This window comes from Eptatretus burgeri, chromosome 15 (genome assembly GCF_056783735.1).
Source record: "Eptatretus burgeri isolate ZD-2024b chromosome 15, Ebu_testis_v1, whole genome shotgun sequence".
Taxonomy (NCBI): Eukaryota; Metazoa; Chordata; class Myxini; order Myxiniformes; family Myxinidae; genus Eptatretus; species Eptatretus burgeri.
This window is the reverse complement of record NC_140975.1, coordinates 23,939,482-23,966,453: the sequence shown is the minus strand read 5'-3', so window position 1 is coordinate 23,966,453 and position 26,972 is coordinate 23,939,482. Positions and strand designations below refer to the sequence as shown.

General features: G+C 40.5%; 1 protein-coding gene across 4 annotated transcripts; it reads left to right on the top strand.

The window, feature by feature from the left end:
- Positions 1–464: 464 nt before the first annotated feature.
- On the top strand, positions 465–25,086 carry LOC147011751 (uncharacterized). Of its 4 annotated transcripts, none has more exons than XM_085858011.1 (14): positions 465–720; positions 1,205–1,264; positions 5,407–5,466; positions 5,753–5,812; positions 5,943–6,002; positions 6,180–6,239; positions 6,429–6,488; positions 6,749–6,799; positions 7,499–7,647; positions 8,352–13,143; positions 14,582–14,647; positions 22,097–22,365; positions 22,464–22,515; positions 24,865–25,086. In XM_085858011.1, exons 1-10 carry the CDS (start codon positions 625–627, stop codon positions 12,775–12,777), a joined length of 5,082 nt encoding a protein of 1,693 aa, XP_085714137.1. In that variant the 5' UTR covers positions 465–624; the 3' UTR covers positions 12,778–13,143; positions 14,582–14,647; positions 22,097–22,365; positions 22,464–22,515; positions 24,865–25,086. The 4 variants fall into 4 exon arrangements, with proteins under 4 accessions (XP_085714137.1, XP_085714138.1, XP_085714140.1 ...); XM_085858012.1 differs by having other exon boundaries at positions 22,464–23,237; XM_085858014.1 differs by lacking the exon at positions 6,180–6,239.
- The last annotated feature ends 1,886 nt before the right edge of the window (positions 25,087–26,972 follow it).

Here is a 26,972-nt window from a genome sequence, read left to right as displayed (position 1 = left end):
TGGCTTGTGAAATTGTTGTAGAGATGTTCAACAATTTATCAGAATGAGATCCAATCTATCATATTGCCATGGTGATGTAATATGTTGGGGAGAGTTACAAAAATTGGGGGGTGGGGAGTGAATCGGTGGTGAACGTTGGAGGGTTTCTAAAAAGTTTTTTTTTTAAATGTGTAGTGATAAATAGACAGTCTCTAAGATGTTCATGGTGGTTGGATTTGGTGTGCAGCCTGTGGCTGCTGGTTGCATCATTTTCTGGGGGCGTGGCTGTGTCTTTGATGCAGTGCCCTCTATTACCAGTCCACTGGTACTCATTTCGCCGACCTCGGAAGGATGACAGGGTGAGTCAATCCCACCTGGTGTTAATCCAACAGCCGACAGGAGCTCAAACTCAAGACCCAAATATTTAAAATGAACCACCTTAACCGGAAATGAACGGAAACAGAGAAATAACGAAGTGAAGACGATCGACTGCGAGACGGGATAACTGTTTATGAACAACGATGGGCTAACGAACAAATTCGAAATTAATTAACTGTCGAATTCAAACTGAAAATGAACGGTACCCTTCATCGTGACGTCACTTAGCGATGGAAAATTCATGACTCATTCAAAGTTTGCTTCGACATGACGAGGACTCGTATTTTTCTCGTCGCTTTGCTTAGTTTGATCTTCTGTTTCGTACTTCACCACAACTTCGGTTACCTGCAAGAACTTCCACAGGTGAGCTGTAAACGAGCAGGAACGTTTAGGTGTCCGTTTTAAACGGTTTTAAGCGTAAAGGTGGAGTTTGTTCCACGGGTGTTTAACGATCCGTGCTGGTTAATTACCCCCAGTGTTCTGGTATATGCAGAAGGGATCGAGGGTCTTCCCATTCACAGGGTTTACATTCTTGAAAAAAACCCGCAAATCTGTAAACATGGGTTGGGGGTAATGGGGATATAGGGTTCGGGACTTCACCTTTAAAATTCCCCCAAATTGTTCCCTTAATTAACATGTTTGTGCATTGTTTTGTGTTATTTATTTTCATGTTGGTGTGGGTTGTCAGGGTGACCACACACCAGGTAGAAACGGTTTTCTGGGGAGGTACCTGTGTTACATAGAAGGGGGAGGGGGTGGGGAATACATGGTTGGGATGTGCTCGGTGTGGAAACTAAATAACTTTCTCTGATTTAACATGTTTTGTGTGTTCGTGTATTTCGCACAGAAATGGCGACGATGTTCCCAGGAGATCTGGGAAGGATTGAGAATCCTCCTTCCGTTTCAGGTATGACGTCATGAAATACACCATTAGCATTTGATGCGGATTATCTCCATTTGTGGGTTTCAGCATGTGGATCAGAACCCTCCCAGGTGTTAAAGTGTGTGTGTGTGTGTGTATGTGTGTGTGTGTGTATGTGTGTGTGTGTGTGTGTGTGTGTGTGTGTGTGTGTGTGTGTGTGTGTGTGTGTGTGTGTGTGTGTGTGTGTGTGTGTGTGTGTGTGTGTGTGTGTGTGTGTGTGTGTGTGTGTGTGTTTATATAATGTGCACATGCCTCGAAGTTGTCGAGTTTGGGTTCAAGTCACGGCCCAGGTATAAACTGTCATCCCGGTGTATCACAAGCGTGGTGGTTCGTAATTGTGTGTGCCTCCCCTCGGATGGACGTTAAACTGAGCGTCCCATCTGCGAGCATTCGTTGGTGGACGTTGGAGATCTGATGGTGTGCTTCATGAAGAGTCGGCGAGCTATCACCGGCACCCTAAACCAATTACAAATTCTTCCTTTAACGATTGCTGGGAAGGCAATGGCAACCCACCCAGTTTCTCTTCCTTCAGGGGAAACTGGTTCAGCAGCTCTTTAAGAGAGTATAGTTCATCAGAATCATGTGTGTGTACATGTCGGATGTGTGTGTACATGTGGAGATGTATTATTACGTAGAAGGGGGAGAGGGAATATCCATCCTTAGAATGCGGTAAGAATAGAATATCTTGGTTGTTAACCGCCCTCCTAACAATGTATGAGACGGCGAACATTAAAATAAGCTTTGACCGACCGATCGTGTTTCCACATACTTTTGTATCCGTGATGCGATATTTGAAAAACCGTTAAACATTTATCTTTTTTATTGCAAGTAACTATTCCTTATAACATGAAATCAACCTGATTAGATCACGGCTGTGATTGGCTCAATTCTGTTGCCACAGCAACCATCTCAGTGACTTGGCTTGTGCACGAGATATGTCAAAAACCGTTGAACAATGAGATTTCATATATTATATCCTATCCAGGTTCCTCCTGATGATTCCATCTTTCTTCTTTATTTCTTCGGGTTCCTTCTTGGCCTTTTATTTCATGACTTTAATTTACTCAATGATGTGCAGCTGAAGCACCTTAAAACAATTATTTAACCCAAAGATCAATTCTACAATGTCTGTGAGTGACAGGTGTGAAGGGAAGGTACCAGCCTATAGGAGATAGCAGTACGCATTCAACTGAGTGAAAGACAAAGGCCTTGTCGCCCATGACAAGTTCAGATTTCAAAAGAAAAACTTGATATTGTCAGAAAATTTCCATGTCCTGAGACTCACTTTTGGTGCCAGCTGTGATATACGGTCTGCTCAGAAGAGGTGATGGTGATTGTGACACCCAGAATTTGGAGATACCAAACCTATTCTGGTGGTTCATTGTGGAAACATGTTTAACAATCCTTCCAGAGAGACCCATGAGTCACGTGGTTTCTCCAGTGAAAGTCCGCCTCACATGGACCGATCTACTTCATGCAGTGACCGGTCCATGCTACGGCCTGGCTCGTGGGGATGGATACCTCTGAAAAGACCTGTGGTACGGCCACAATATCTCAGAAGGGGGTGCCCCAAAAACAAAGGTCCCACTCCCTACCCCCTCCCCCCGCACACTTTTCCATGGTGTTTGTGATCCACTGCATGTGGCATGGCCATCTTGGGGGAGGGGGTCTGTTGGAGTCGACGACGAGCATTCCGCCGGCAACTTCAGACCCCTGACCAAAGTTGGCCCAGCCATACATGGTTAACCGTTGAGTCATTGCGTGCCTTGCGCCACCGGCCCGGCAATATTGGTGGACTCCGTGCACCGTACTTCTCCGAGCAGATGGTATTGCCCACTGCATCAGCAGTGCAATTTCGATGTGCTGGACCTGGATCCTGCGTCAGTGTTGGGCACGCCCACTCCGGTGGTCTGGAGTCTTGGTGCGTCGACTTTGCACTACAATGTGCAACGCCTGAAACGCATTTCAGTGCAGAGAGAGTTGGGAGGGGGGGTGGAGAGAGGGGATGACAGTCAGCCAGGACGGTTCATATCTGGGCAGGGCAGGCGTCGAGCCAGCGCTGATCCCTCCCCATGGCTCCACCTTCATATCCTAATGGGGACCCTCGAGCTGCTGAATGAGCCACCACAGCCACTGGGTTTCAGGTTTCTTGAATAAAAAATAAGATCCAGGCTTTCAATGACATCTAGGATGCTGCTATTCTGTCTGTATCTGTTTGTGGTGAGGATTTTGAGGTCATGGAGAGAGTCACTCACCTTGGCAGTGATATTCATGTCTCCGCAAGTTGTGAGCCAGAGGTCAACAGACGTCTGGGTTGGGCCTGTGGAGTCATCCATTCAGTTTTATTGGGTGTAGTGCTGTCGGTACCTCGGCATACAGGAAGAAAGTCCGCGTCTTTAAGTCCTTGGTGCTTCCAGTCTTGCTCTACGGATGTGAGACTTGGAATCTGACCAGGTATCTGAGACAGAGATTAACTCCTTCGGTACCAGGTCTCTTCGGAGAATCCTTGGCCATCGCTGGTCAGACTTTTTGTCCAAACGAGCGGTTGCTGAGAGATACGTAAATGGGATTTGTTACCTGTATGGTCGTGAGCGTCAGTTGCGGCTGTATGGACATGTGGCTCAATTTCCTGATGCTGATCGTGCTCACCAGATTCTCTCAGCGAGGGAGTCTCGTGAGTGGAGGATGCCAATGGGCCAACCAATGCCTCGTAATTGCAGCAGGTTGATCAGCATATCAAGAAGATAGGGATGGGCCAGGCATCTGCCTGAGGGATGGCCAGACTGAGGCCCATGGAGTACCAGCGGAAAGTGGATGCAACAATGCGCTGCTCCAGCGCATGCTCCCACACCTGACCTGAGAGTGAGAGGGTGATGGACCGAGAGTTATTGACATGTGATAAGTGTGAGACAAGCATCGCATCTTCATCAGAGATATAGCAGCTGTTGAACTGCCTGTGGCATGTGGAATTTTTGGAGAGATGTTCAACAAGTTTTCAGAATGAGATCCAATGTATCATATTGCCATTGCAATGTAATATGTTTGGGAATGTAACAAAGGTTTGGGGGCGGAGGAGGAGATTGGGACCATAAGCTGTGCAGAGCGTTGGTGCTGCTTAAGCAGTCTCCTTGGCTTTTGGGCACAATCCTGGATGGGTCGCCACTCCGACACAGGATACCAGCAAGCTGCCACTCATTTTGCCGACCTCAGAAGGATGACAGGCAGAGTCAACCCCACCTGGTGTTACTCCAACGGCTGACAGGAGTTCAAACTCAACACACAAAGATCTTTCGTGAATCACCTTAACCGGAAATGTACGAAGCATAGAAGTAACGAAGTGAAAACTATCGAATGCGAAACGGGATGACTGTTCATCAACAACGATGGGCTAACAAACAAAATCGAAATTCAGTATGTATCAAATTCAAACTGACAATCAACAGTCCTCTTCATCGTGATGTTACCAATGTGTGTGACATCACAGAGCCGTGGAAAATTCATGATTGTGACCCCACGCTCTTGGTCCCAATTCAAACTTTGCTTCGACATGGCGAGGACTCGTATTTTTCTAGTCGTTTTGCTTAGTTTGATCTTCTGTTTCGTACTTCACCTCAACTTCGGTTACCTGCTAGAACTTCCACAGGTGAGCTGTAAACAAGAAGGAAAGTTTAAGTGTCCGTTTAAACCAGTTTAAAGCATAAAGTTTGTTCCACGAGTGTTTAACGATCCGTGTGGGTTCAATTACCCCCAGTGTTCTGGTATATGCAGAAGGGAGGGTCTTGCTGTTCGTGAGGGTTACGTACTTGTAAAAAATCTGCAAACTTTGGGGTTTGGGGTAATGGTGAAATTGGGTTTGGGACTTCACCTTTAAAATTCCCCCAAATTGTTCCCTTAATTAACATGTTTGTGCATTGTTTTGTGCTATTTATTTTCATGTCGGTGTGGGTTGCAGGGTGACCACACACCAGGTATAAACGGTTTTCTGGGGAGGTACCTGTGTTACATGGAAGCGGGAGGGGTGGAGGGGGTGGTTGTGGATGGGGGATACATGGTTGGGATGTGCTCGGTAAGGAATCTAAATAACTTTCTCTGATTCAACATGTTTTGTGTGTTCGTGTATTTCACAGAAATGTCAACAATATTCCCAGGATATCTGGGAAGGATTGAGAAACCTCCTTCCATTTCAGGTATGACGTCATGAAATACACCATAAGCATTTGATGTGGGTTATCTCAATATGTGGGTTTCAAAATGTGGATCAGAACCCTCCCAGTTGTCAAACTATCTGTGTGTGTGTGTGTGTGTGTGTGTGTGTGTGTGTGTGTGTGTGTGTGTGTGTGTGTGTGTGTGTGTGTGTGTGTGTGTGTGTGTGTGTGTGTGTGTGTGTGTGTGTGTGTGTAATATGAAATCTAACCCTAACAGCTCGGTTTTTCATGTGTGATGAATTTTATTTTTCCATGTCTTTTATAACAGAGTTTGCGAGGATTTTCGGAGGACATCTGCGAAAGGCTGATTAACTTTATTTCCATTCTGGTATGACGTCATGCAATACAGCATCAGTGTGTGTGTCTGTGTGTATTTGTGTGTGTAATATGAAATCTAACCCTAACAGCTCGGTTTTTCATGTGTGATGAATTTTATTTTTCCGTGTCTTTTATAACAGAGTTTGAGAGGATTTTCGGAGGACATCTGCGAAAGGCTGATAAACCTTATTTCCATTCTGGTATGACATCATGCAATACAACATCAGTGTGTGTGTGTGTGTGTGTGTGTGTGTGTGTGTGTGTGTGTGTGTGTGTGTGTGTGTGTGTGTATCTGTGTGTGTATTATGAAATCTAACCCCAAAAGCTCGGTTTTATCATGTGTGATGAATTTTATTTTTCCATGTCTTTTATAACAGAGTTTGCGAGGATTTTCGGAAGACATCTGCGAAAGGCTGATAAACCTTATTTCAATTCTGGTATGACATCATGCAATACAACATCAGAGAGTGTGTGTGTGTGTGTGTGTGTGTGTGTGTGTGTGTGTGTGTGTGTGTGTGTGTGTGTGTGTGTGTGTGTGTGTGTGTGTGTGTAATATGAAATCTAACCCCAACAGCTCGGTTTTATCATGTTAGATGAATTTTATTTTTCCGTGTCTTTTATAACAGAGTTTGCGCGGATTGTCGGAGGACATCTGCGAAAGGCTGATAAACCTTATTTCCATTCTGGTATGACATCATGCAATACAACATCAGTGTGTGTGTGTGTGTGTGTGTGTGTGTGTGTGTGTGTGTGTGTGTGTGTGTGTGTGTGTGTGTGTGTGTGTGTGTGTGTGTGTGTGTGTGTGTGTGTGTGTGTGTGTGTGTGTGTGTGTGTGTGTGAGTGTATTTCACTTTCCATCTGTGTGTTCATCCTCAAAATGCACTCTCAATTTGTCCAAATCAATTTGAATGATTCTACATCTTTTTTGTCCGTATTTTACTCACAGAAAGGATATGCCAAAGATATTTGGCAATGGCTCGGAAGTCTTCTCGTTCAGGTATGAGGTCATGCAATATACCATAAGGTGTGTGTGTGTGTGTGTGTGTGTGTGTGTGTGTGTGTGTGTGTGTGTGTGTGTGTGTGTGTGTGTGTGTGTGTGTGTGTGTGTGTGTGTGTGTGTGTGTGTGTGTGTGTGTGTGTGGGGGGGGGGGGTGTGCATGGTTTTTTCCACTTTCCAGGTGTGAGCTCATCCTCAAAATGCCCCTCCTGTTTGTGTCAATCAGTTTGATTGATTCCACACATGTTGTGTTGTCCCAACTACAAAACGTCATACTGGTGTTTCACAGGCATGGTGATTCATCAATCTGTGTTCCATCTCTCTGATTCACATTAAACTGAGTGTTCCATCTGCCAGCATTCGTTCATTCATTGGTGGACATTAAAGATCCCATGGTATTCCTCTCGGAGAGTAGCTATTGCCAGCACCCTGAACAAATAGCAAATTCTTGCTTTAAATGCTGCTGGGAAGGCAATGGCAAACATCCCGGTTCATCCCTTGACAAGAAACTGGTTCGGCAGCTCATTAAGAGAGCATAGTTCATCAGAATGTGTTCACCATGTTTTCCCACTACCATTGCTTGATGTCACAACCTTGTAAAATCAAAACTTTTTTAGAGTCGCAAAAATATTGTTTCGTTTAAATTCCAATGTTATAAAATAATTCTCCTGCCTCTTCCCTTGTCCACATATTTTCCAGATTGGTGCTGTCAATGAAGGACTGATGGCTTCAGTTCGCAATATCTTGGTCGTCACGATTGTCATCTTCTCATTTGTTGCAGTCATAAATTTTAAACCATCGCACTGGTTCAACAAAAAGAGAATAAAAAAAACATGCTGCTTCCACTGGTAAAGAACACAAGTTACTTTTTCATCAATATTATTATGTCATCGTCCAAAAGGAGGAGATGGCTCAGAGATTTTAAACTATTTTGTCCTTCATTTTTTGGAAGAATCACCTTTGACAAACTAATGTCTAGTCTCGTGATAGCAGTGGGTATCAGAGTGGGGAACACACTCACCTAGTTGTAAGGTCACGTTCAGCCATGGGTTGGTTACACTTGTCACGGAAACATGAAAGATGTTACTCTGTCTTTCATCAGAATCATCCCTTGGGTCCTTGTCCAGAATGGATCCTCTGTGGGATGTGGTTCAGGTAAAAAAATTATTTTGTTCAAACAGCAGGTATGACCTTGAGTATTAACTTGGTTAATGTTTAAACCACTCACCTTGAACTTTGAGCCTTTCAAAGCAGATCACTTTCGGTTTATTTCTTGTTGATCTTCAATGTATTTCATTATTCACAATGGCTTCTCCATTTTTTGTTCCTCAATATTTGTATTTTCCTGTTTTATGTCTTGGTTTTTTTTTAAATCACAGCCATCCTTTAACCATGTTTAAGGTACACCTGCAGACTCAATGTTTTGTACCCTAAAACAACACAGCACTCATGGAACATGCTTTTTGTGTTTTACATAAATGTACATTTTATGCTTCATCCTTGGAACTTCACTTTATTTTGAACTTAGAAACATTTCCTTTGTTTCTTGCAGTTTTCGTCGTTGCCGGAAATATCGACAGAATAAAAATGGTGAGGCAGAGCAGCTGCTGCTCAAGGGGGTGCAAGAAAACCAACGTTTGGAGATGCAGAAAACAAAGGAAGAGGAAGCTCTGATAATCATAGAAAAACTGCAGGAAGAAAGTGAACATATGCACCAAAAAGAAGAAAGTGTAAAAGAAAGAGAGCTGTTAGTTCAGCACAGAGAGCAAGAGGTGCTGGAAAAAGATGCAAAAGTAAAATATGAGGAAGAGTTATGGTTGAAAGAGAAAAAAAAGTTTGACAAAATCATGGAAGAACAGGAGAAGAAAAGAAACGAACAAAAGCAGATCAGAAAGCATGAAAAAGAGCTCAGGAAAAGAGAAGAGGATGTAGACAAAATGGAGAAAGCGATGTGCCAAAAAGAAGGAAAAGTAAAAGAAAGAGAGCTGTCCGTTCAACTCAGAGAGCAAGAGGTGCTAGAAAAAGATGCAAAAGTAAAATATGAGGAAGAGTTATGGATGACAGAGAAAGAAAAGTTTGAGAAAATCATAGAAGAACAGGAGAAGAAAAGCAATGAAGAAGACATGAGAAAAAGAAACGAACAAGAGCAAATCAGAAAGCATGAAAAAGAGCTCAGGAAAAGAGAAGAGGATGTAGACAAAATGGAGAAAGCGATGTGCCAAAAAGAAGGAAAAGTAAAAGAAAGAGAGCTGTCCGTTCAACTCAGAGAGCAAGAAGTGCTAGAAAAAGATGCAAAAGTAAAATATGAGGAAGAGTTATGGATGACAGAGAAAGAAAAGTTTGACAAAATCATAGAAGAACAGGAGAAGAAAAGCAATGAAGAAGACATGAGAAAAAGAAACGAACAAGAGCAAATCAGAAAGCGTGAAAAAGAGCTATGGAAAAGAGAAGAGGATGTAGACAAAATGGAGAACGAGATGTGTCAAAAAGAAGGAAACGTAAAAGAAAGAGAGCTGTCCATTCAACTCAGAGAGCAAGAGGTGCTAGAAAAAGATGTAATTGTAAAATATGAGGAAGAGTTATGCATGAAAGAGAAAGAAAAGCTTGAGAAAATCAAGGAAGAACAGGAGAGGAAAAGCATTGAAGAAGACATGAGAAAAATAAATGAGGAAGAGCAGATCAGAAAGCGTGAAAAAGAGGTAAGGAGAAGAGAAGAGGATGTAGACAAAATGGAGAACGAGATGTGTCAAAAAGAAGGAAAAGTAAAAGAAAGAGAGCTGTCCGTTCAACTCAAAGAGCAAGAGATGCTGGAAAAAGATGCAAAAGTAAAACATGAGGAAGAGTTATGGTTGAAAGAGAAAGAAAAGCTTGAGAAAATCATGGAAGAACAGGAGAGGAAAAGCAATGAAGAAGACGTGAGAAAAAGAAACGAAGAAGAGCAGATCAGAAAGTGTGAAAAAGAGCTGAAGAAAAGAGAAGAGGATGTGGACAAAATGGAGAAAAAGATGTGCCAAAAAGAAGGAAAAGTAAAAGAAAGAGAGCTGTCCATTCAACTCAGAGAGCAAGAGGTGCTAGAAAAAGATGCAAAAGTAAAATATGAGGAAGAGTTGTGGATGACAGAAAAAGAAAAGTTTGAGAAAATCATAGAAGAACAGGAGAAGAAAAGCAATGAAGAAGACATGAGAAAAAAAAACAAACAAGAGCAAATCAGAAAGCGTGAAAAAGAGCTATGGAAAAGAGAAGAGGATGTAGACAAAATGGAGAACGAGATGTGTCAAAAAGAAGGAAACGTAAAAGAAAGAGAGCTGTCCGTTCAACTCAGAGAGCAAGAGGTGCTAGAAAAAGATGCAAAAGTAAAATATGAGGAAGAGTTATGGTTGAAAGAGAAAGAAAAGCTTGAGAAAATCATGGAAGAACAGGAGAGGAAAAGCAATGAAGAAGACATGAGAAAAAGAAACGAAGAAGAGCAGATCAGAAAGTGTGAAAAAGAGCTGAAGAAAAGAGAAGAGGATGTGGAGAAAATGGAGAAAGAGATGTGCCAAAAAGAAGAAAAAGTAAAAGAAAGAGAGCTGTCCGTTCAACTTAGAGAGCAAGAGATGCTAGAAAAAGACGCAATAGTAAAATATGAGGAAGAGTTATGCATGAAAGAGAAAGAAAAGCTTGAGAAAATCATGGAAGAACAGGAGAAGAAAAGAAACGAACAAGAGCAGATCAGAAAGCGTGAAAAAGAGCTTAGGAAAATAGAAGAGGATGAAGTCAAAATGGAGAATGAGATGTGTCAAAAAGAAGAAAAAGTAAAAGAAAGAGAGCTGTCAGTTCAACTTAGAGAGCAAGAGGTGCTGGAAAAAGATGCAAAAGTAAAATATGAGGAAGAGTTATGGATGACAGAGAAAGAAAAGTTTGAGAAAATCATAGAAGAACAGGAGAAGAAAAGCAATGAAGAAGACATGAGAAAAAGAAACGAACAAGAGCAGATCAGAAAGCATGAAAAAGAGCTCAGGAAAAGAGAAGAGGATGTAGACAAAATGGAGAAAGCGATGTGCCAAAAAGAAGGAAAAGTAAAAGAAAGAGAGCTGTCTGTTCAACTCAGAGAGCAAGAGGTGCTAGAAAAAGATGCAAAAGTAAAATATGAGGAAGAGTTGTGGATGACAGAGAAAGAAAAGTTTGAGAAAATCATAGAAGAACAGGAGAAGAAAAGCAATGAAGAAGACATGAGAAAAAGAAACGAACAAGAGCAAATTAGAAAGCGTGAAAAAGAGCTATGGAAAAGAGAAGAGGATGTAGACAAAATGGAGAACGAGATGTGTCAAAAAGAAGGAAACGTAAAAGAAAGAGAGCTGTCCATTCAACGCAGAGAGCAAGAGGTGCTGGAAAAAGATGCAAAAGTAAAATATGAGGAAGAGTTATGGTTGAAAGAGAAAGAAAAGTTTGAGAAAATCAAGGAAGAACAGGAGAGGAAAAGCAATGAAGAAGACATGAGAAAAAGAAATGAGGAAGAGCAGATCAGAAAGTGTGAAAATGAGCTTAGGAAAAGAGAAGAGGATGTAGACAAAATGGAGAAAGAGATGTGCCAAAAAGAAGGAAACGTAAAAGAAAGAGAGCTGTCCATTCAACGCAGAGAGCAAGAGGTGCTGGAAAAAGATGCAAAAGTAAAATATGAGGAAGAGTTATGGTTGAAAGAGAAAGAAAAGTTTGAGAAAATCAAGGAAGAACAGGAGAGGAAAAGCAATGAAGAAGACATGAGAAAAAGAAATGAGGAAGAGCAGATCAGAAAGCGTGAAAAAGAGCTTAGGAAAAGAGAAGAGGATGTAGACAAAATGGAGAACGAGATGTGTCAAAAAGAAGAAAAATTAAAAGAAAGAGAGCTGTCAGTTCAACTCAGGGAGAAAGAGGTGCTGGAAAAAGATGCTAAAGTAAAAGATGAGGAAGAGTTATGGTTGAAAGAGAAAGAAAGACTTGAGAAAATCAAGGAAGAACAGGAGAGGAAAAGCAATGAAGAAGACATGAGAAAAAGAAATGAGGAAGAGCAGATCAGAAAGCGTGAAAAAGAGCTGAAGAAAAGAAAAGAGGATGTAGACAAAATGAAGAACAAGATGTGTCAAAAAGAAGGAAAAGTAAAAGAAAGAGAGCTGTCAGTTCAACTCAGAGAGCAAGAGGTGCTGGAAAAAGATGCAAAAGTAAAACATGAGGAAGAGTTATGGTTGAAAGAGAAAGAAAAGTTTGACAAAATCATGGAAGAACAGGAGAAGAAAAGAAACGAACAAGAGCAGATCAGAAAGCGTGAAAAAGAGATACGGAAAAGAGAAGAGGATGAAGACAAAATGGAGAATGAGATGTGTCAAAAAGAAGAGCGATTTGTGCAGGAAATTAACACAAGAGAGAAAGAGGTATTATTCAGACAGCGAGAAGCAGATCAACGAGAACAAGAGATTTGTGATCGAGTAAATAATGTGCATAAATGCGAACAAGAGGTCTTGCAAAGTGAGATGAAGGAGAAAAAGAGCATCGAGCAGGAAGAACAGGTACGGCGAGAACAGGAAGAACAGAGATGGAAAGAATGGGAAGAACAGAACCAGAGAGATGACGAAGAAGGGAATAGGCTCTTGTGTACGTTGTTTTCACAGAACAAAAGAGAGGTGACATACAAAAGTGTGAGAAATGAAGAGAAACCACACGGTGGTGAGAGGCAATACAATCAGCAACAGAGGCCTAACCATGAGCACAGGAATCAGTGGCAGCAACAAAACAAACCCCATGGTGGTGACAGGCAATACCGTCAGCAACAGAGGACTTACCATGATGACAGGAATCAGTGGCAGCAACAAAACACACCCCACGGTGGTGACAGGCAATACCATCAGAGGCCTTACCATGAAAACAGGAATCAGTGGCAGCAGCAAGAAAAACCCCACGGTGTTGATAGGCGATACCATCAGCAAGAGAAGCCTCACCGTGGGTCGAGGATGCAGCGCTTTTGAGGGGCTTCAACAAAAACTGAAGCCTCACCATTATAACAGGCACAAACAATCGAAACAGCACAGTTGTGAGGGGTTTCAGCAACAGAAGCCTCACCATTATATAACAGGCACAAACCAAAGAAACAGCATGGTTTTGAGGGGCTTCAGCAACAGAAGCCTCACTATTACAACAGGCACAAACAAAAGAAACAGCATGGTTTTGAGGGACTTCAGCAACAGAAGCCTCACCATTATAACAGGCACAAACAATCGAAACAGCACAGTTGTGAGGGGCTTCAGCAACAGAAGCCTCACCATTATAACAGGCAGCAACAACAGAAACAGCACAGTTTTGATGGGTCACACTATACTCATGACGATCAACAGGTAAGCACTTCAGGACTTTGGGGAAGTTCAATGCAAAGATACCGGGTGCAAATACAGTAGGCCGGGGGCCAGTGGGACCGACCTTGCACCCCCCTGCGACAATTTTTCACTGATACCAGTGTTCATATATATCTCAAGTATCAGAAAAAAGATGTTCCCAGAAAAATAACTCATTTGCACTATGCTTTATTAAGCTGTTTCCATTTTTGCATGTAATTAAGCTATCCAAACATTATTCTACATCTCTGACAATAAAGGAAATATGTTCACTTTTATTCCTTGACCCTCCAAACATATGTGTAGATCCCTCATTTACAATTTTCCATGTACCAGAAGTTGAGATATTTACGAAAATGAAAATTTCCATAATGGCGGATCCTATTTAGCATATTAATGCATTTAAAATTATTTCCACTACTTTTACTCAAACAGAAAATAGTTATGTTTCCCTTAAACACCAAACAGACATCATAACTCGCAGTTATGTATTATATCAGGCCCAGGTAATTAATTCTCTTGATTAATCTGATTTCGCATGATTTTCGAACGATTCATTGTGCTTTGTATTTTATGCTAATTAGCCTATTTAAAAAAATTCAAAATTGTTAATATATTTTTTGCTAACCTGGCTTGTATCTGGCAACACTTAAGTAATGTTTTTTTGACTAAAAAACTGACATGTGTGGTAATTACAAGGAAAGAAAATGGAAATTCTTGCATTTTCATGGGAATTATTGTCATATCAAGTCAAATTTAATTAATATGCCAATGAGCTAATTAGCATAAACAAACTATATTTTAATACGTAACTATATAAGCTTTAATTTGACACCAATTTTGTGATTTTATGTGTACATTTGACAGAGATATTGACATTTTGCCAATCTTTGTGAGATTCGTCTATTTTTGATTGGTTGCCATGGAAACAGCTTAATAAAGCATAGTGCAAATGAGTTATTTTTCTGGGAACATATTTTTCTGATACTTGGGATATATATGAACATTGTGGTATCAGTGAAAAATTGTCGCGGGGGGGGGGGGGTGCAAGGTAGGTCTCACTGGCCCCCAGCCTACAGCTCACCCCAAGATCATGTAAGTTGAAATAAATTTTGGGACTTGATCTTTTTACGCAAGTTGTGACTACTTCCCTCTATGAAGTGGAAGAATATCCTTAATTGTGATTATAATTTCACTCAGAAAGATAATTTATTGCCATGGTCATCACCATGCATGATAAATAACAATGGCTTTAACTCCCACCCCCCACGTCCCCCAATTGCCACCCCTTCCTGGATTAAATAAAATCACCTTGTTCTCTTTTTAATCGATCATCTGATCCATCAGTGCATTTCTTTCTGTGCCCTCTCTTGGATCCTTTATCAAACATAAGGAGATATCAATGTATTTAACCTTTCATGTTGTTATTGTTTTTCCATAGGCTCCTCAGAAGAGGTGCTTGTTATCTCCTTCACCCACTCAAGGAATTCATCCCATCTGTCAGAATGTAAGTCCCCAGATACATGCCTCACATTACTTATTATTACAAACTTTGTCTAAACTACATGTTCTTCATCTGCATTGTGAACGAGAAGTGAACTTTTGTAAAACTAGAAGCAGAAAGAGGCCAGAGTAGTTGAATCGTGAGATAAGGAACGCTATTGAGGAGAAGCAGAAGGCATTTATTAGGTTTAAAATAACAGGACTGGAGTTAGATTTATATCACTATCAGAGTAAAAAGAGGCAAGTTAAGAAAATAACGCGGCAAGCCAAAAGAGAGTACGAGAAGGACATGGCTAAGAATATTAAACACAATTGCAAGGCTTTCTTTAAATATATCAGGGCAAAAGAACAGGGTTGGACCAGTTGAGGAATAGCACCGGGAGAGTGGTTAGTGATGAAAGTGAGATGGCAGGCTTACTGCAAACTGGTTTAGTGGTAGGAAGCAAAGAGTGGCTGTGAGTGGGAGTGGGAGGATGTAAGTAGCGGGGTATCTCGGGGATCAGTACTCGGACCATTACTATTCATTATTTACATCAACGATTTGGATAATGGGGTAAAGAGTAAACTTTCCAAATTTGTAAATGACACAAAGCTTGGAGGTAAGGTGGATAGCAGAGGGAGTGGTCAGATTCAGGAAAGTATTGATACTTGCATTGATTGGGAAAAGATTGGCAGATGGAATTTATCCTAAGCAAGTGAAAGGTGTTGGGGATGGGAAAGAACAATGAAAATTGAGATTACATGATGCTAGGGGTAATTTTGAAGCGTGTCACACAGGAGAAGGATCTGGGGGTGGTAATGTATAAAGGAGGTAAGCACGCCAAAGTGCCAGGTAGCTCGGAAGAGCAAATAGGGTTTTAGGTTGTATTCGAAGGGGGATAATTTATAAATCAAAAGAGGTGGTGTGAACATTGTACAGGAATTTAGTGAGGGCCACATCTAGAATATTGTGAGCAGTTCTGGTCACCACAGTTCCGGAAGGACATTGATGCCATAGAGAGGGTTCAGTGCAGGGCTACTAGATTGATTCCGGGCCAAGCTCGACTCAGCTATGAGGAGCGGCTGAAGGAGACGGGGCTTTATTCACCAGAAAGGAGGCGGTTACGAGGAGATATGATAGAGATGTTTAAGATAATGAAAGGTATAGGTGGAATAAGTGTGGATGAATTATTCAACAGATTAGACAGTGATGGACCAGGGGACCAGGGGCCAGAGCTTGAGAGTAAAGAAGAGGAGAGTTAAGATGGTAGTAAGGCAGGGGATTTTCACTTAGAGAGTAGTTAATGCATGGAATGGTCTCCCTGGAAAGGTAGTGGCAGCAGAAAAAGTAGATAAGCTTAAATTAGAATTAGACAGGTTCCTGGAAGTTATGGAGATAGAGGGGTAAGGGGATGTTGATAAGACTTTTTGGTAGTTTGAGCATTGATTAGTGATTGTGTACATGTGTACTGAGTGCTGTTGGTGGGGGTGTGGTCAAGGGGGGTTGTGTGGTTGATGTTGTGTGTTTTTAACCAAGCCCATGCCCCCTCATCGAAGGGAAGAAAAAAAACAATTACAAAAAGTACAAAAAACATTATTTCATTAATTAAAAACTTTTTTTGCATTTTCTTCCTTGGATCTTGTGGAGATGGGTTGGTGTGGTGTTTGTGCAGGCATGAAGAGCTGAATGGCTTCCACCTGTGTTAGATTTCCTTGTAATTGTGTCCCATGTTGTCTATGCCTCAGAAGCATTGAGAACAAATGTATTTTGTTGCACTCAAAGTCAGACAAGCATCAAATAAATCTTACAACTGGAGGAAGCCTGGCATGACAGTTAATGGAGTTAAATAAAAGTCAGTGTATACACTTGTATGATCAATAAAAGTAAATTGTTTTTGAAAACATTTGTATATATACATATACGTATATATACACTCCATCCATCCATCCATTGGGACCATACTCTGTGCAGAGCGTTGATTCTGCCGAAGCAGTCTCCTTGTATATTGGGCACAATCCTGGACAGGTCGCCACTCCGACCCAGTATACCAGCATGCAAGTATTCATTTTGCCGACCTCAGAAGGATGACAGGCAGTGTCAACCCCACCTGGTATTAATTCAACAGCCAAGTAGTATTTGAATTCAGGATCCCAAAGCCACCACCATAACCATTAAGCCAACACCAGGCATATATACATGTATATATGTATATATATATATATATATATATATATATATATATATATATATATATATATATATATATATATATATACACACACAGGTCAGGTCAGGTCAGGTATGGGAGCATGCGCCAGAGCAGCGCGTCGCTGCGTACACTTTCCGCTGATACTCCAGGGGCCTCCCTCTGGCCATCCCCCATGCAGATACCTGGCCCAGCCCCATCTCTTTGAGATTCCGATCAACCTGCTGCAACCACGAGGCAGGTGTTCAGTCCATTGGTCTCCTCCACTCACGAGACTCCCTCGCTGAGAGAATCTGGTGAGCAGGATCAGCGTCAGGAAAACGAGCCACATGTCCAGACAGCCGCAGCTGACGCTCACGGACTATGCAGGTAACAAATCTCATTTGAGTCGCTCTCAGCAACCGCTCGTTGGACAGAAAGTCCAACCAGCGATAGCCAACGATTCTCCAAAGAGAACTGGTTCCAAAGGAATTAAGTCTCCGTCTCAGATCCTTGGTCAGAGTCCAAGTCTCACATCCATAGAGCAAGACTGGAAGCACCAAGGACCTGAAGACTCGGACTTTCATTCTCCCGCACTGGTACCGGCAGCGCCACACCCCATTATCCAGTGAATCCATGACTCCCCAGGCCCGACCCAGACGTCTATTGACCTCTGACTCACAGCCAGCAGAGACATGAATATCACTGCCAAGGTAAGTGAATCTCTCTGTGACCTCAACATCTTCACCACAAAAAGGCACAGACCAGACAGCAACATCCAAGATGTCAGTGAAAGCCTGAATCTTGGTTTTGACCCAGGAAACCCATAATCCCAGTGGTTCCGACTCCTCATTCAGCACCTTGAGGGCCCACAAAAGGATATCTAAAGTCTCTGCAAAGATGACTGCATTATCTGCGAAATCAAGGTCAGAGATATTGACATTCCAAAACGATGCACCACAGCTTGATCTCTCCGACTTTCTCCCTAGAATCCATTCCATACAAGTGCTGAAAAGTGTGGGGGCCAGTACACACCCCTGACGAACTCCAGTAACAACTGGAAATAAGTCAGAGATGGTACCACCACATCTCACAGTACTCTCAGTACCAGAGTAGAGTTCAGACATCAGATCAATCAGTTTTGGTGGCACCCCACAAAGACCAAATCGATCAGTTTTGGTGGCACCCACGAAGACCAAGAATCCTCCAGAGGGCATCCCAATTCACTGAAAACGCTTTACAGAGATCAACATAAGCTGCAAGCAGTCCCTGCCGAAACTCTCATCTGCGTTCGGTGAGGACCCGAAGGGCAAGGATACGGTCAATCGTTGACCTCTTTGGTGTAAAGCCTGACTGTATATATATATATATATATATATGCATATATATATATATATATATGCATATATATATATATATATATATATATATATATATATATATATATATATATATATATATATATATATATATATATATATATATATATATATATATATATATATATATATATATATATATATATATATATATATATATATATATATATATATATATATATATATATATATATATATATATATATATATATATATATATATATATATATATATATATATATATATATATATATATATATATATATATGCATATATATATATATATATATATATATATATATATATATATATGCATATATATATATGCATATATATATATATATATGCATATATATATATATATATATATATATATGCATATATATATATATATATATATATATATATATATATATATATATATATATATATATATATATATATATATATATATATATATATATATATATATATATATATATATATATATATATGCATATATATATATATATATATATATATGCATATATATATATATATATATATATATATATATATATATATATGCATATATATATATATATATATATATATATATATATATATATATATATATATATATATATATATATATATGCATATATATATATATATATATGCATATATATATATATATATATATATATATATATATATATATATATATATATATATATATATATATATATATGCATATATATATATATATATATATATATATATATATATATATATATATATATATATATATATATATATGCATATATATATATGCATATATATATATATATATATATATATATATATATATATATATATATATATATATATATATATATATGCATATATATATATATATATATATATATATATATATATATATATATATATATATATATATATATATATATATATATATATATATATATATATATATATATATATATATATATATATATATATATATATATATATATATATATATATATATATATATATATATATATATATATATATATATATATATATATATATATATATATATATATATATATATATATATATATATATATATATATATATGCCTGGTGTTGGCGCAGTGGTAAGGGCAGTGGCTTGGGACCCAAGAGGTCCTGAGTTCAAGCCCCGTTGGGACACTGAATTAATATATGTATGTATATGTATATGTATATATATATATATATATATATATATATATATATATATATATATATATATATATATATAATGTATATATATATATATATATATACATATATATACATATATACATATATATATATATATATATATATATATATATATATATATATATATATATAAACAAACCAAGTCGAAAACACCAGGGGGTTGACTCAGCCTGCCATCCTTCCGAGGTCGGCGAAATGAGCACCAGTTGTACTGGGCCCGGTGTATGCCCCGGTTAGAATAGGTGTACCATATCCCTGTGTGTCGTAAGAGGCGACCAGGGTTGCGTCAGGAAGGGCATCCGGCGTAAAAACCTATGCCAAATCATTATGCGGACAACAAAACGAATTTCCATACCGGATCGGTCGAGGCCCGGGTTACCAACGACCGCCACCGGTACCGGTGGTCAGCAGGGTACCAGTGGAAATTGTGCTACTGCTGGGCGAAGGAGGAGAAGGAGACGGGGAAGGCGAGTCCGGAGGCAGTGGGAGAGGGGGAAGGGTAGAAGTGTGGAGGTGAGAGTTGGAACTCTGAATGTTGGGACGATGACTGGCAAAGGGCGAGAGTTGGCTGATATGATGGAGAGAAGAAAGGTGGACATACTGTGTGTACAAGAGACCAAGTGGATGGGGAGTAAGGCGAGGAGCATTGGAGGTGGTTTCAAACTGTTCTACCATGGTGTGGATGGGAGGAGAAATGGTGTCGGGATAGCCCTTTCCTGTTTGCAATGGTGATGGACAGGTTGACGGACGAGATCAGACTGGAGTCTCCATGGACCATGATGTTCGCGGATGACATGATCTGTAGGGAGAGTAGGGAGCAGGCTGAAGCGAGCCTTGAGAGGTGGAGGTACGCACTGGAGAGAAGGGGAATGTTAGTCAGTAGGAGTAAGACGGAGTACATGTGCGTAAATGAGAGGGAGGGTGGTGGTATGGTGCAGTTGCAAGGAGTTGAGGTGGGGAAGGTGGATTGGTTTAAATACTTGGGATCAACTGTCCAAAGTAACGGAGAGTGTGGGAGAGAAGTGAAAAAGAGAGTGCAGGCAGGATGGAGTGGGTGGAGAAGAGTTGCAGGAGTGATTTGTGACAGAAGGGTAGCTGCAAGAGTGAAGGGGAAAGTATACAAGACGGTAGTGAGACCAGCTATGTTGTATGGTTTGGAGGCGGTGGCGCTAACAAAAGACAGGAAGCAGAGCTGGAGGTGGCAGAGTTAAAGATGCTGCGATTCTCGTTGGGAGTGACGAGGATGGATAGGATAAGAAATGAGTGTATTAGAGGGACAGCGCTGGTAGGACGGTTTGGAGACAAAGTGAGAGAGGCGAGATTGAGATGGTTTGGACATGTGCACAGGAGGGAAACAGAGTATATCGGGAGAAGGATGTTGAAGATTGAGCCGCCAGGCAGGAGGAGAAGAGGAAGGCCAAAGAAGAGGTTCATGGATGCGGTGAGGGCGGACATGCGGGTGGTTGGAGTGTCAATGGAAGATGTGGAGGATAGAGCGAAATGGAGACAGTTGGTCCGCTGTGGTGACCCCTAACGGGAGCAAGCCGAAAGAGGAAGAAGAAGATATATATATATATATATATATATATATATATATATATATATATATATATATATATATATATATATATATATATATATATATATATATATATACACACATACACGACATGGCCAAAAGTATGTGGACACCCCCTTCTCATTTGTAGTTTCGGCTATTTAAGCCACACCCATTGCTGACAGGTGTATAAAATCAAGCACACATCTATGCTGAGAGGTGTATAAAATCAAGCACACAGAGACAAACATTGGCAGTGGAATGGGCCAAACTGAAGGGCTCAGTGACTATCAACGTGGCACCTTCATTGGATGCCACCTTTCCTACAAGTCAGTTCATCAAATTTCTGCCCTGCTCGAGCTGTCCCAGTCAACTGTAGGTGCTGTTTTTGTGAAGTGGAAACGTCTCGGAGCAAAGAGCAGCTCAGCCACGAAATGGAGGGTCACACAAGCTCACAGAATGGGACCGCCGAGTGTTGAAGTGCGGAGCGTGAAAAAATCGTCTGTCGTCGGTTGCAACACTCACTACCGAGTTCCAAACCGACTCTGGAAGCAACGTCAGCACAAGCACTGTTTGTCGAGAGCTTCATGAAATGAGTTTCCATGGCTGAACAGCCGCCCACAAGCTTAAGATCACCATGAGCAATGCCAAGCATAGGCTGGAGTGGTGTAAAGCTCACCACCATTGGACTCTGGACCAGTGGAAATGCGTTCTGGGGAGTGATGAATCACGCTTCACCATCTGACAGTCTGACAGACGAATCTGGGTTTGGCGGATGCCAGGAGAATGCTGCCTGCCCGAATGCATAGTGCCAACTGTAAAGTTTGGTGGAGGAGGAATTCAAGCAACAGGACCAGAAGAATATTTTATCAATTAAGTATGTTGTGTAAAAATATTTATAAAACCCATTACTAAATGTTTGTCCATGTAAAACAGGAATTTGTTTTTTTTAACCTGACTCTATGCCAAGGCTTCCTGTCCACGCTTCCTGAAAAAAACCACAATCAAAGTGACAAGATAATCTCTTCACTTATTTAGTGATATATTTTGATGTGAAATTAATGATGCAATGTCTCAACACCTATCCCCCAATTTTCCTAGGCTTGCCTCAACAAACCACATCTCTCACCAATGACCAAACCACATCTCTCACCAATGAACAACTCCACTTCAACTGACATCTCCATAAAGCAAGAGAGAACAGGCTGATTTCAAACACCTTGGATTAATCTCTGTGTTTGAGAATGGAGTTTGCTGGACTGACTGGGGAAGACTTTGAATTGTCTGGGATAAACATTGCTCTCCCAACTACCTATATTGATTTACACATTCACATCGATGTACTGAACTTGAACCTCGACTCTCGAAAGGTAAGGATTTAAAAAATATTTAGAGCCAGATGAGTTCACACAGTAATATGATGTTAAATGAATGGAGTTATTTAAAGCTTTATTATTTCCTTCCACAGGAAATTGTAACAGATCTACAACTTGAAAACACCCTCTTTTTCAAAACGAGAGGTGAACGCATTGATTTGTTTGAGAACCTTTTAAACGATGAAAACCTTGGAGACCCACAAAATAAGTTCTACCTTGGAGACTCACAAGAAGAGTTCTACCTCGGAGGCCCAGCATCCGAGTTCCACCTTGGAGACTCACAAAATTGGGGAAAATCAGGAAAAGAGATCTGCCAAGATGGCTCGTAATGTGAGACCTACCTTTGGAGACTCGGGAAAAGGACCTGCAGAGATGGCTCACAATGTGAGACCTACCTTGGAGACCCACAAAATTCGGGAAAAATCAGGAAAAGAGTTCTGTCTAGTAGGCTCACAATGTGAGACCTACCTATGGAGACTCAGGAAAAGGATCTGCCGAGATGGCTCACAATGTGAGACCTACCTATGGAGACTCAGGAAAAGGATCTGCCGAGATGGCTCACAATGTGAGACCTACCTTTGGAGACTCGGGAAAAGGACCTGCCGAGATGGCTCACAATGTGAGACCTACCTTGGAGACCCACAAAATTATGGAAAATCAGGAAAAGGATCTGCCGAGATGGCTCATGATGTGAGACCTACCTTGGAGACCCACAAAATTTGGGGAAATCAGGAAACGAGTTTTGCCTGGATGGCTCACAATGTCGGACCTACCTTTGGAGACTTGGAAAGTGGGTTCTACCTTGGCAACTGTTGGTGTTCTAAACATATCGATGTCATTCTTCGTTAGATGGTGCTTGATGAGAGGTAAATTCAGTTGATTAAAAATTAATTCAATGATATATAATTAAATTTGATATTAGACAAGTCTGAAGACGACGATGGTTCACGAGCGGTATTTGACGATGTAGATTGTTTCAGAAGTCAAGGATGAGACAATGTGATAATGTTTGACCAAGTTATTAAAATGATCAACATGATGTGGTACGAGTGACAGGTTATTAGCTGCAAAATGTCAAAAACCCGGTTTCGTTCAACAACTTAAAAAATTTGACCTTTGCATAACCTTTAAACGTCCCAAAACAATGTTGTGGACATTAAAATAAGGAAACAGGATACGTGCTATAGCTTAATGGAGTTAGTTCGTCGAAGAAGGTCGAAAACCCAGTTCGATTCCCACAACTTTGAAAATTTGACCTTTGTGAACTTTAAAGTTCAAAGGTCAAGGATTATGACCTTTGGTGCAAAACTTCCTCTGGAACATTCCAGGAACAATATAACGTCAGGCTATATAGCATTTCGCACTCCTTGGATTATCCATACTTTGATGAAATCAGCGTAAAAACAAACTTGCAGGGGGCGCCACGGGCAAGGTGTTCGAGATAGAGCAAAATGGTTTCAAGACTTTAGGTGGGGAATGACCTCAAGATTATGCATAAAAAATATTGTCATCCTAGCTCTCAAAGTTTTGGCAGTTGTATGATTTTTATGTCAAAATTCGAAATTTTCTAAGTTCGTGACCTTGTGACCTTGACGTTGTGACCTTGACCTTGGGAAGAAAATGAAAAATCGAGCTCTGTGGGGCTATGCAGGTGCCATTGGGCTAACCGAATACCGAAACCCTGCCAGATTCGACAAACCCCTTGGAGAAGATAGATTTTTATGTCAAAATCGCAATTTTCTAAGTTCGTGACCTTGTGACCTTGACCAGGAACAAAAATGAAAAAAAAAAATCGAGCTCCGTGGGGCTATGCAGGTGCCATTGGGCGAACCAAATAACGAAACCCCTGCCAGATTCGACAAACCCCTTGGAGAAGATAGATTTTTATGTCAAAATCACAATTTTCTAAGTTCGTGACCTTGTGACCTTGACCAGGAACAAAAATGAAAAAAAAATTGAGCTCCGTGGGGCTATGCAGGTGCCATTGGGCTAACCAAATACCGAAACCACTGCCAGATTCGACAAACCCCTCGGAGAAGATGTATTTTTACGTCAAAATTCGCAATTTTCTAAGTTCGTGACCTTGTGACCTTGACCTTGGGATGAAAATGAAAAATCGAGCTCCGTGGGGCTATGCAGGTGCCATTGGGCTAACCAAATACCGAAACCCCTGCCAGATTCGACAAACCTCCTTGGAGAAGATGCAAATTGAAATCGGCTACCCCCTAAAAACACGTTTTTTGGGCGTGGCTCTGCCCATAATGGGCACACCACGCCCATTTTCAGGAAAACACAACTAGATCATGATATAAACCTCCCACCAAAATTTTATCAGGATCGGATCAAAACCCACGGAGCGATGCTTGGGACAGACAGACAGACAGACAAACAGACATACAGACATATAGACAGACACACAACAATAACAAATATAGTGGTCACTTATTTTTTTTCATGATCCAATAAGTAATGTATTTATTTATTCTTTTTCAGCAATATCAAGAGAGTGTTCCAAAGAACTGGTAATCCTCTCGACACGTTCCTGAAACATCTCTGTCCCCCTGTCTACTTATTCAAATGTGAACAAACTGAAACATCTTTCTTAAAATAGAACTGGAAGAAAAGAAAACAAGACTGTTGTGTTAAAATAATGCATTCACCTTGTATTATTGTTGAACTGTGAAATAAATAATTATTAAATGCACATTAAAAAAACCTGTAGAAATGATTTATGATGTGAGGATTTGGGTTGGGTTGGGGTTTGAATGTTTGGGTTAGGGTTGGGTTTGGGTTCAGTTCGGGAATAATTGATGGAGAACGAAGCACCAACACATTGGGTAAAGCGAGTTATGTCTCATCGTATTCTGTTTAGCTCTTAATTGGTTGTATTTATGTGGATAGATATGCGTTGTGCCGGTTAGTTAGATTATGTACATGTTCTTTTGTCTTTACATTCTAGACTTGAGCCATTTCTCACACAACACAACGGACTCTTGCCGTGAGAGCCGCAGGTGAGAGTTCACACGTACGCAGCAGAAAGCAATCAATCCTGTCACACACGGAATGACTGAAAATGTTGTCTCGACAGCGTGGTCCATCACAATATCAACAATCTTAAAAAGCTCACTCCTCTATCTTTGGGGAAAAACTTTCGCAAAATGAGATTTTTATCTGTAAATTCCAATATCACCGCCTTTACATTTAGGTTTTCTCATATTCGACTTTTTACCTCCACCACCGAAGATGAAGGAGGATATGTTTTCACCCCTTTCTGTCTGTGTTTGTTTGTTTGTCTGCCTATGTGCAGGATATCTCAAAAAGTTGTGGACGGATTCAGATGAAACTTGGTGGACAGGTTGGGTGTGTGACCACGACCAATTGATTCGATTTTGGTAAAGATCCGAATAAATAAATAAAGTAAAGAAATAAAGAAATGAATTACAGTGACTACTAGAATTTTTTAAGTGATTCTTCACCATTGAGAAATAGGGCCAAAAACGACATATAGCATGACATTTCAAAAATGTAATGGCGTGATATGTTCTCGTGGCTCAGGTATGACGTGGCAGAGGTATGCACTCTACCGAGTGCCCTTCTAGTTCATATTTAATCACCTCCGCCACCGAAGGTGAAGGAGGTTACGTTTCCACACCTTTCTGTCTGTTTGTTCATTTGTGTGTTTGTTTGTCCGTGTACAAGATATCTCAAAAAGTTGTGGATGGACCGGATGAAATTTTGTGGACAGGCTCGGTGTGTCACAAGGAGGAACTGATTAGATTTTGTAAAGATCTGGATCCGCTTCCAACTGCTGGAATTTTTAAATTGATTCTTCTTCACCATTGAGAGAAAGTGCTGTGTTCACTCCCATTCAGTATTCCAGAGAACAAATGCCACGGGTCTCCCAGCTTGGTTAACAGTGGCAGCTATCACAAAATCAGAAGCATCAGCCTCAATAACAAACAGGATGGATTCATCAAGAGAATGTACCACTGATTCTTCTACCTCTGCTTTTGGATCTTTGAAAGCTTGTTTGGCTGATTTAGACATCGGAAAACAACCAGCCTGAACAAGGGGTCTGATCTTCTCTGAGAAGTTTTCAATCCATTGAGAGTAGTATGAAAACATACCCAGTGCTCCACACAGAGACCCCATATCTCCTGGAAGGGGAAGCTCATGGAGTGGTCGAAGTCTCTCTGGGTTGGGCCTGATCTCACCATTCTAAATTGTATTTTTTTTTTAAAAATCGAAAAGGATGCAGGGATGTCACTCCAAAAAGTATGAAAACAGGGTAGGGATGGTCACGAGAAATGATCATGTGAAACCATCTCTGCATATTTCATTGAATAATGGTTGTCCCGAGAAAACACACTAAGTGTGTGCGTGTGCGTGTGCGTGTGCGTGTGTGTTTTTGCGATACAATTTTGTCTTTTCTCAGCCAACGATTATTCAAAGAAATATTCATGGATGGTTTCACATGATCATTTCTCGTGACCATCCCTAACCTGTGTTTTATACTTTTTGGAGTGACGTTCCTACACCCATTTTTTAAATGTTATAACTTGTTTCTTTACTTTTTTAGAAATACAATTTGGATGTTCTAC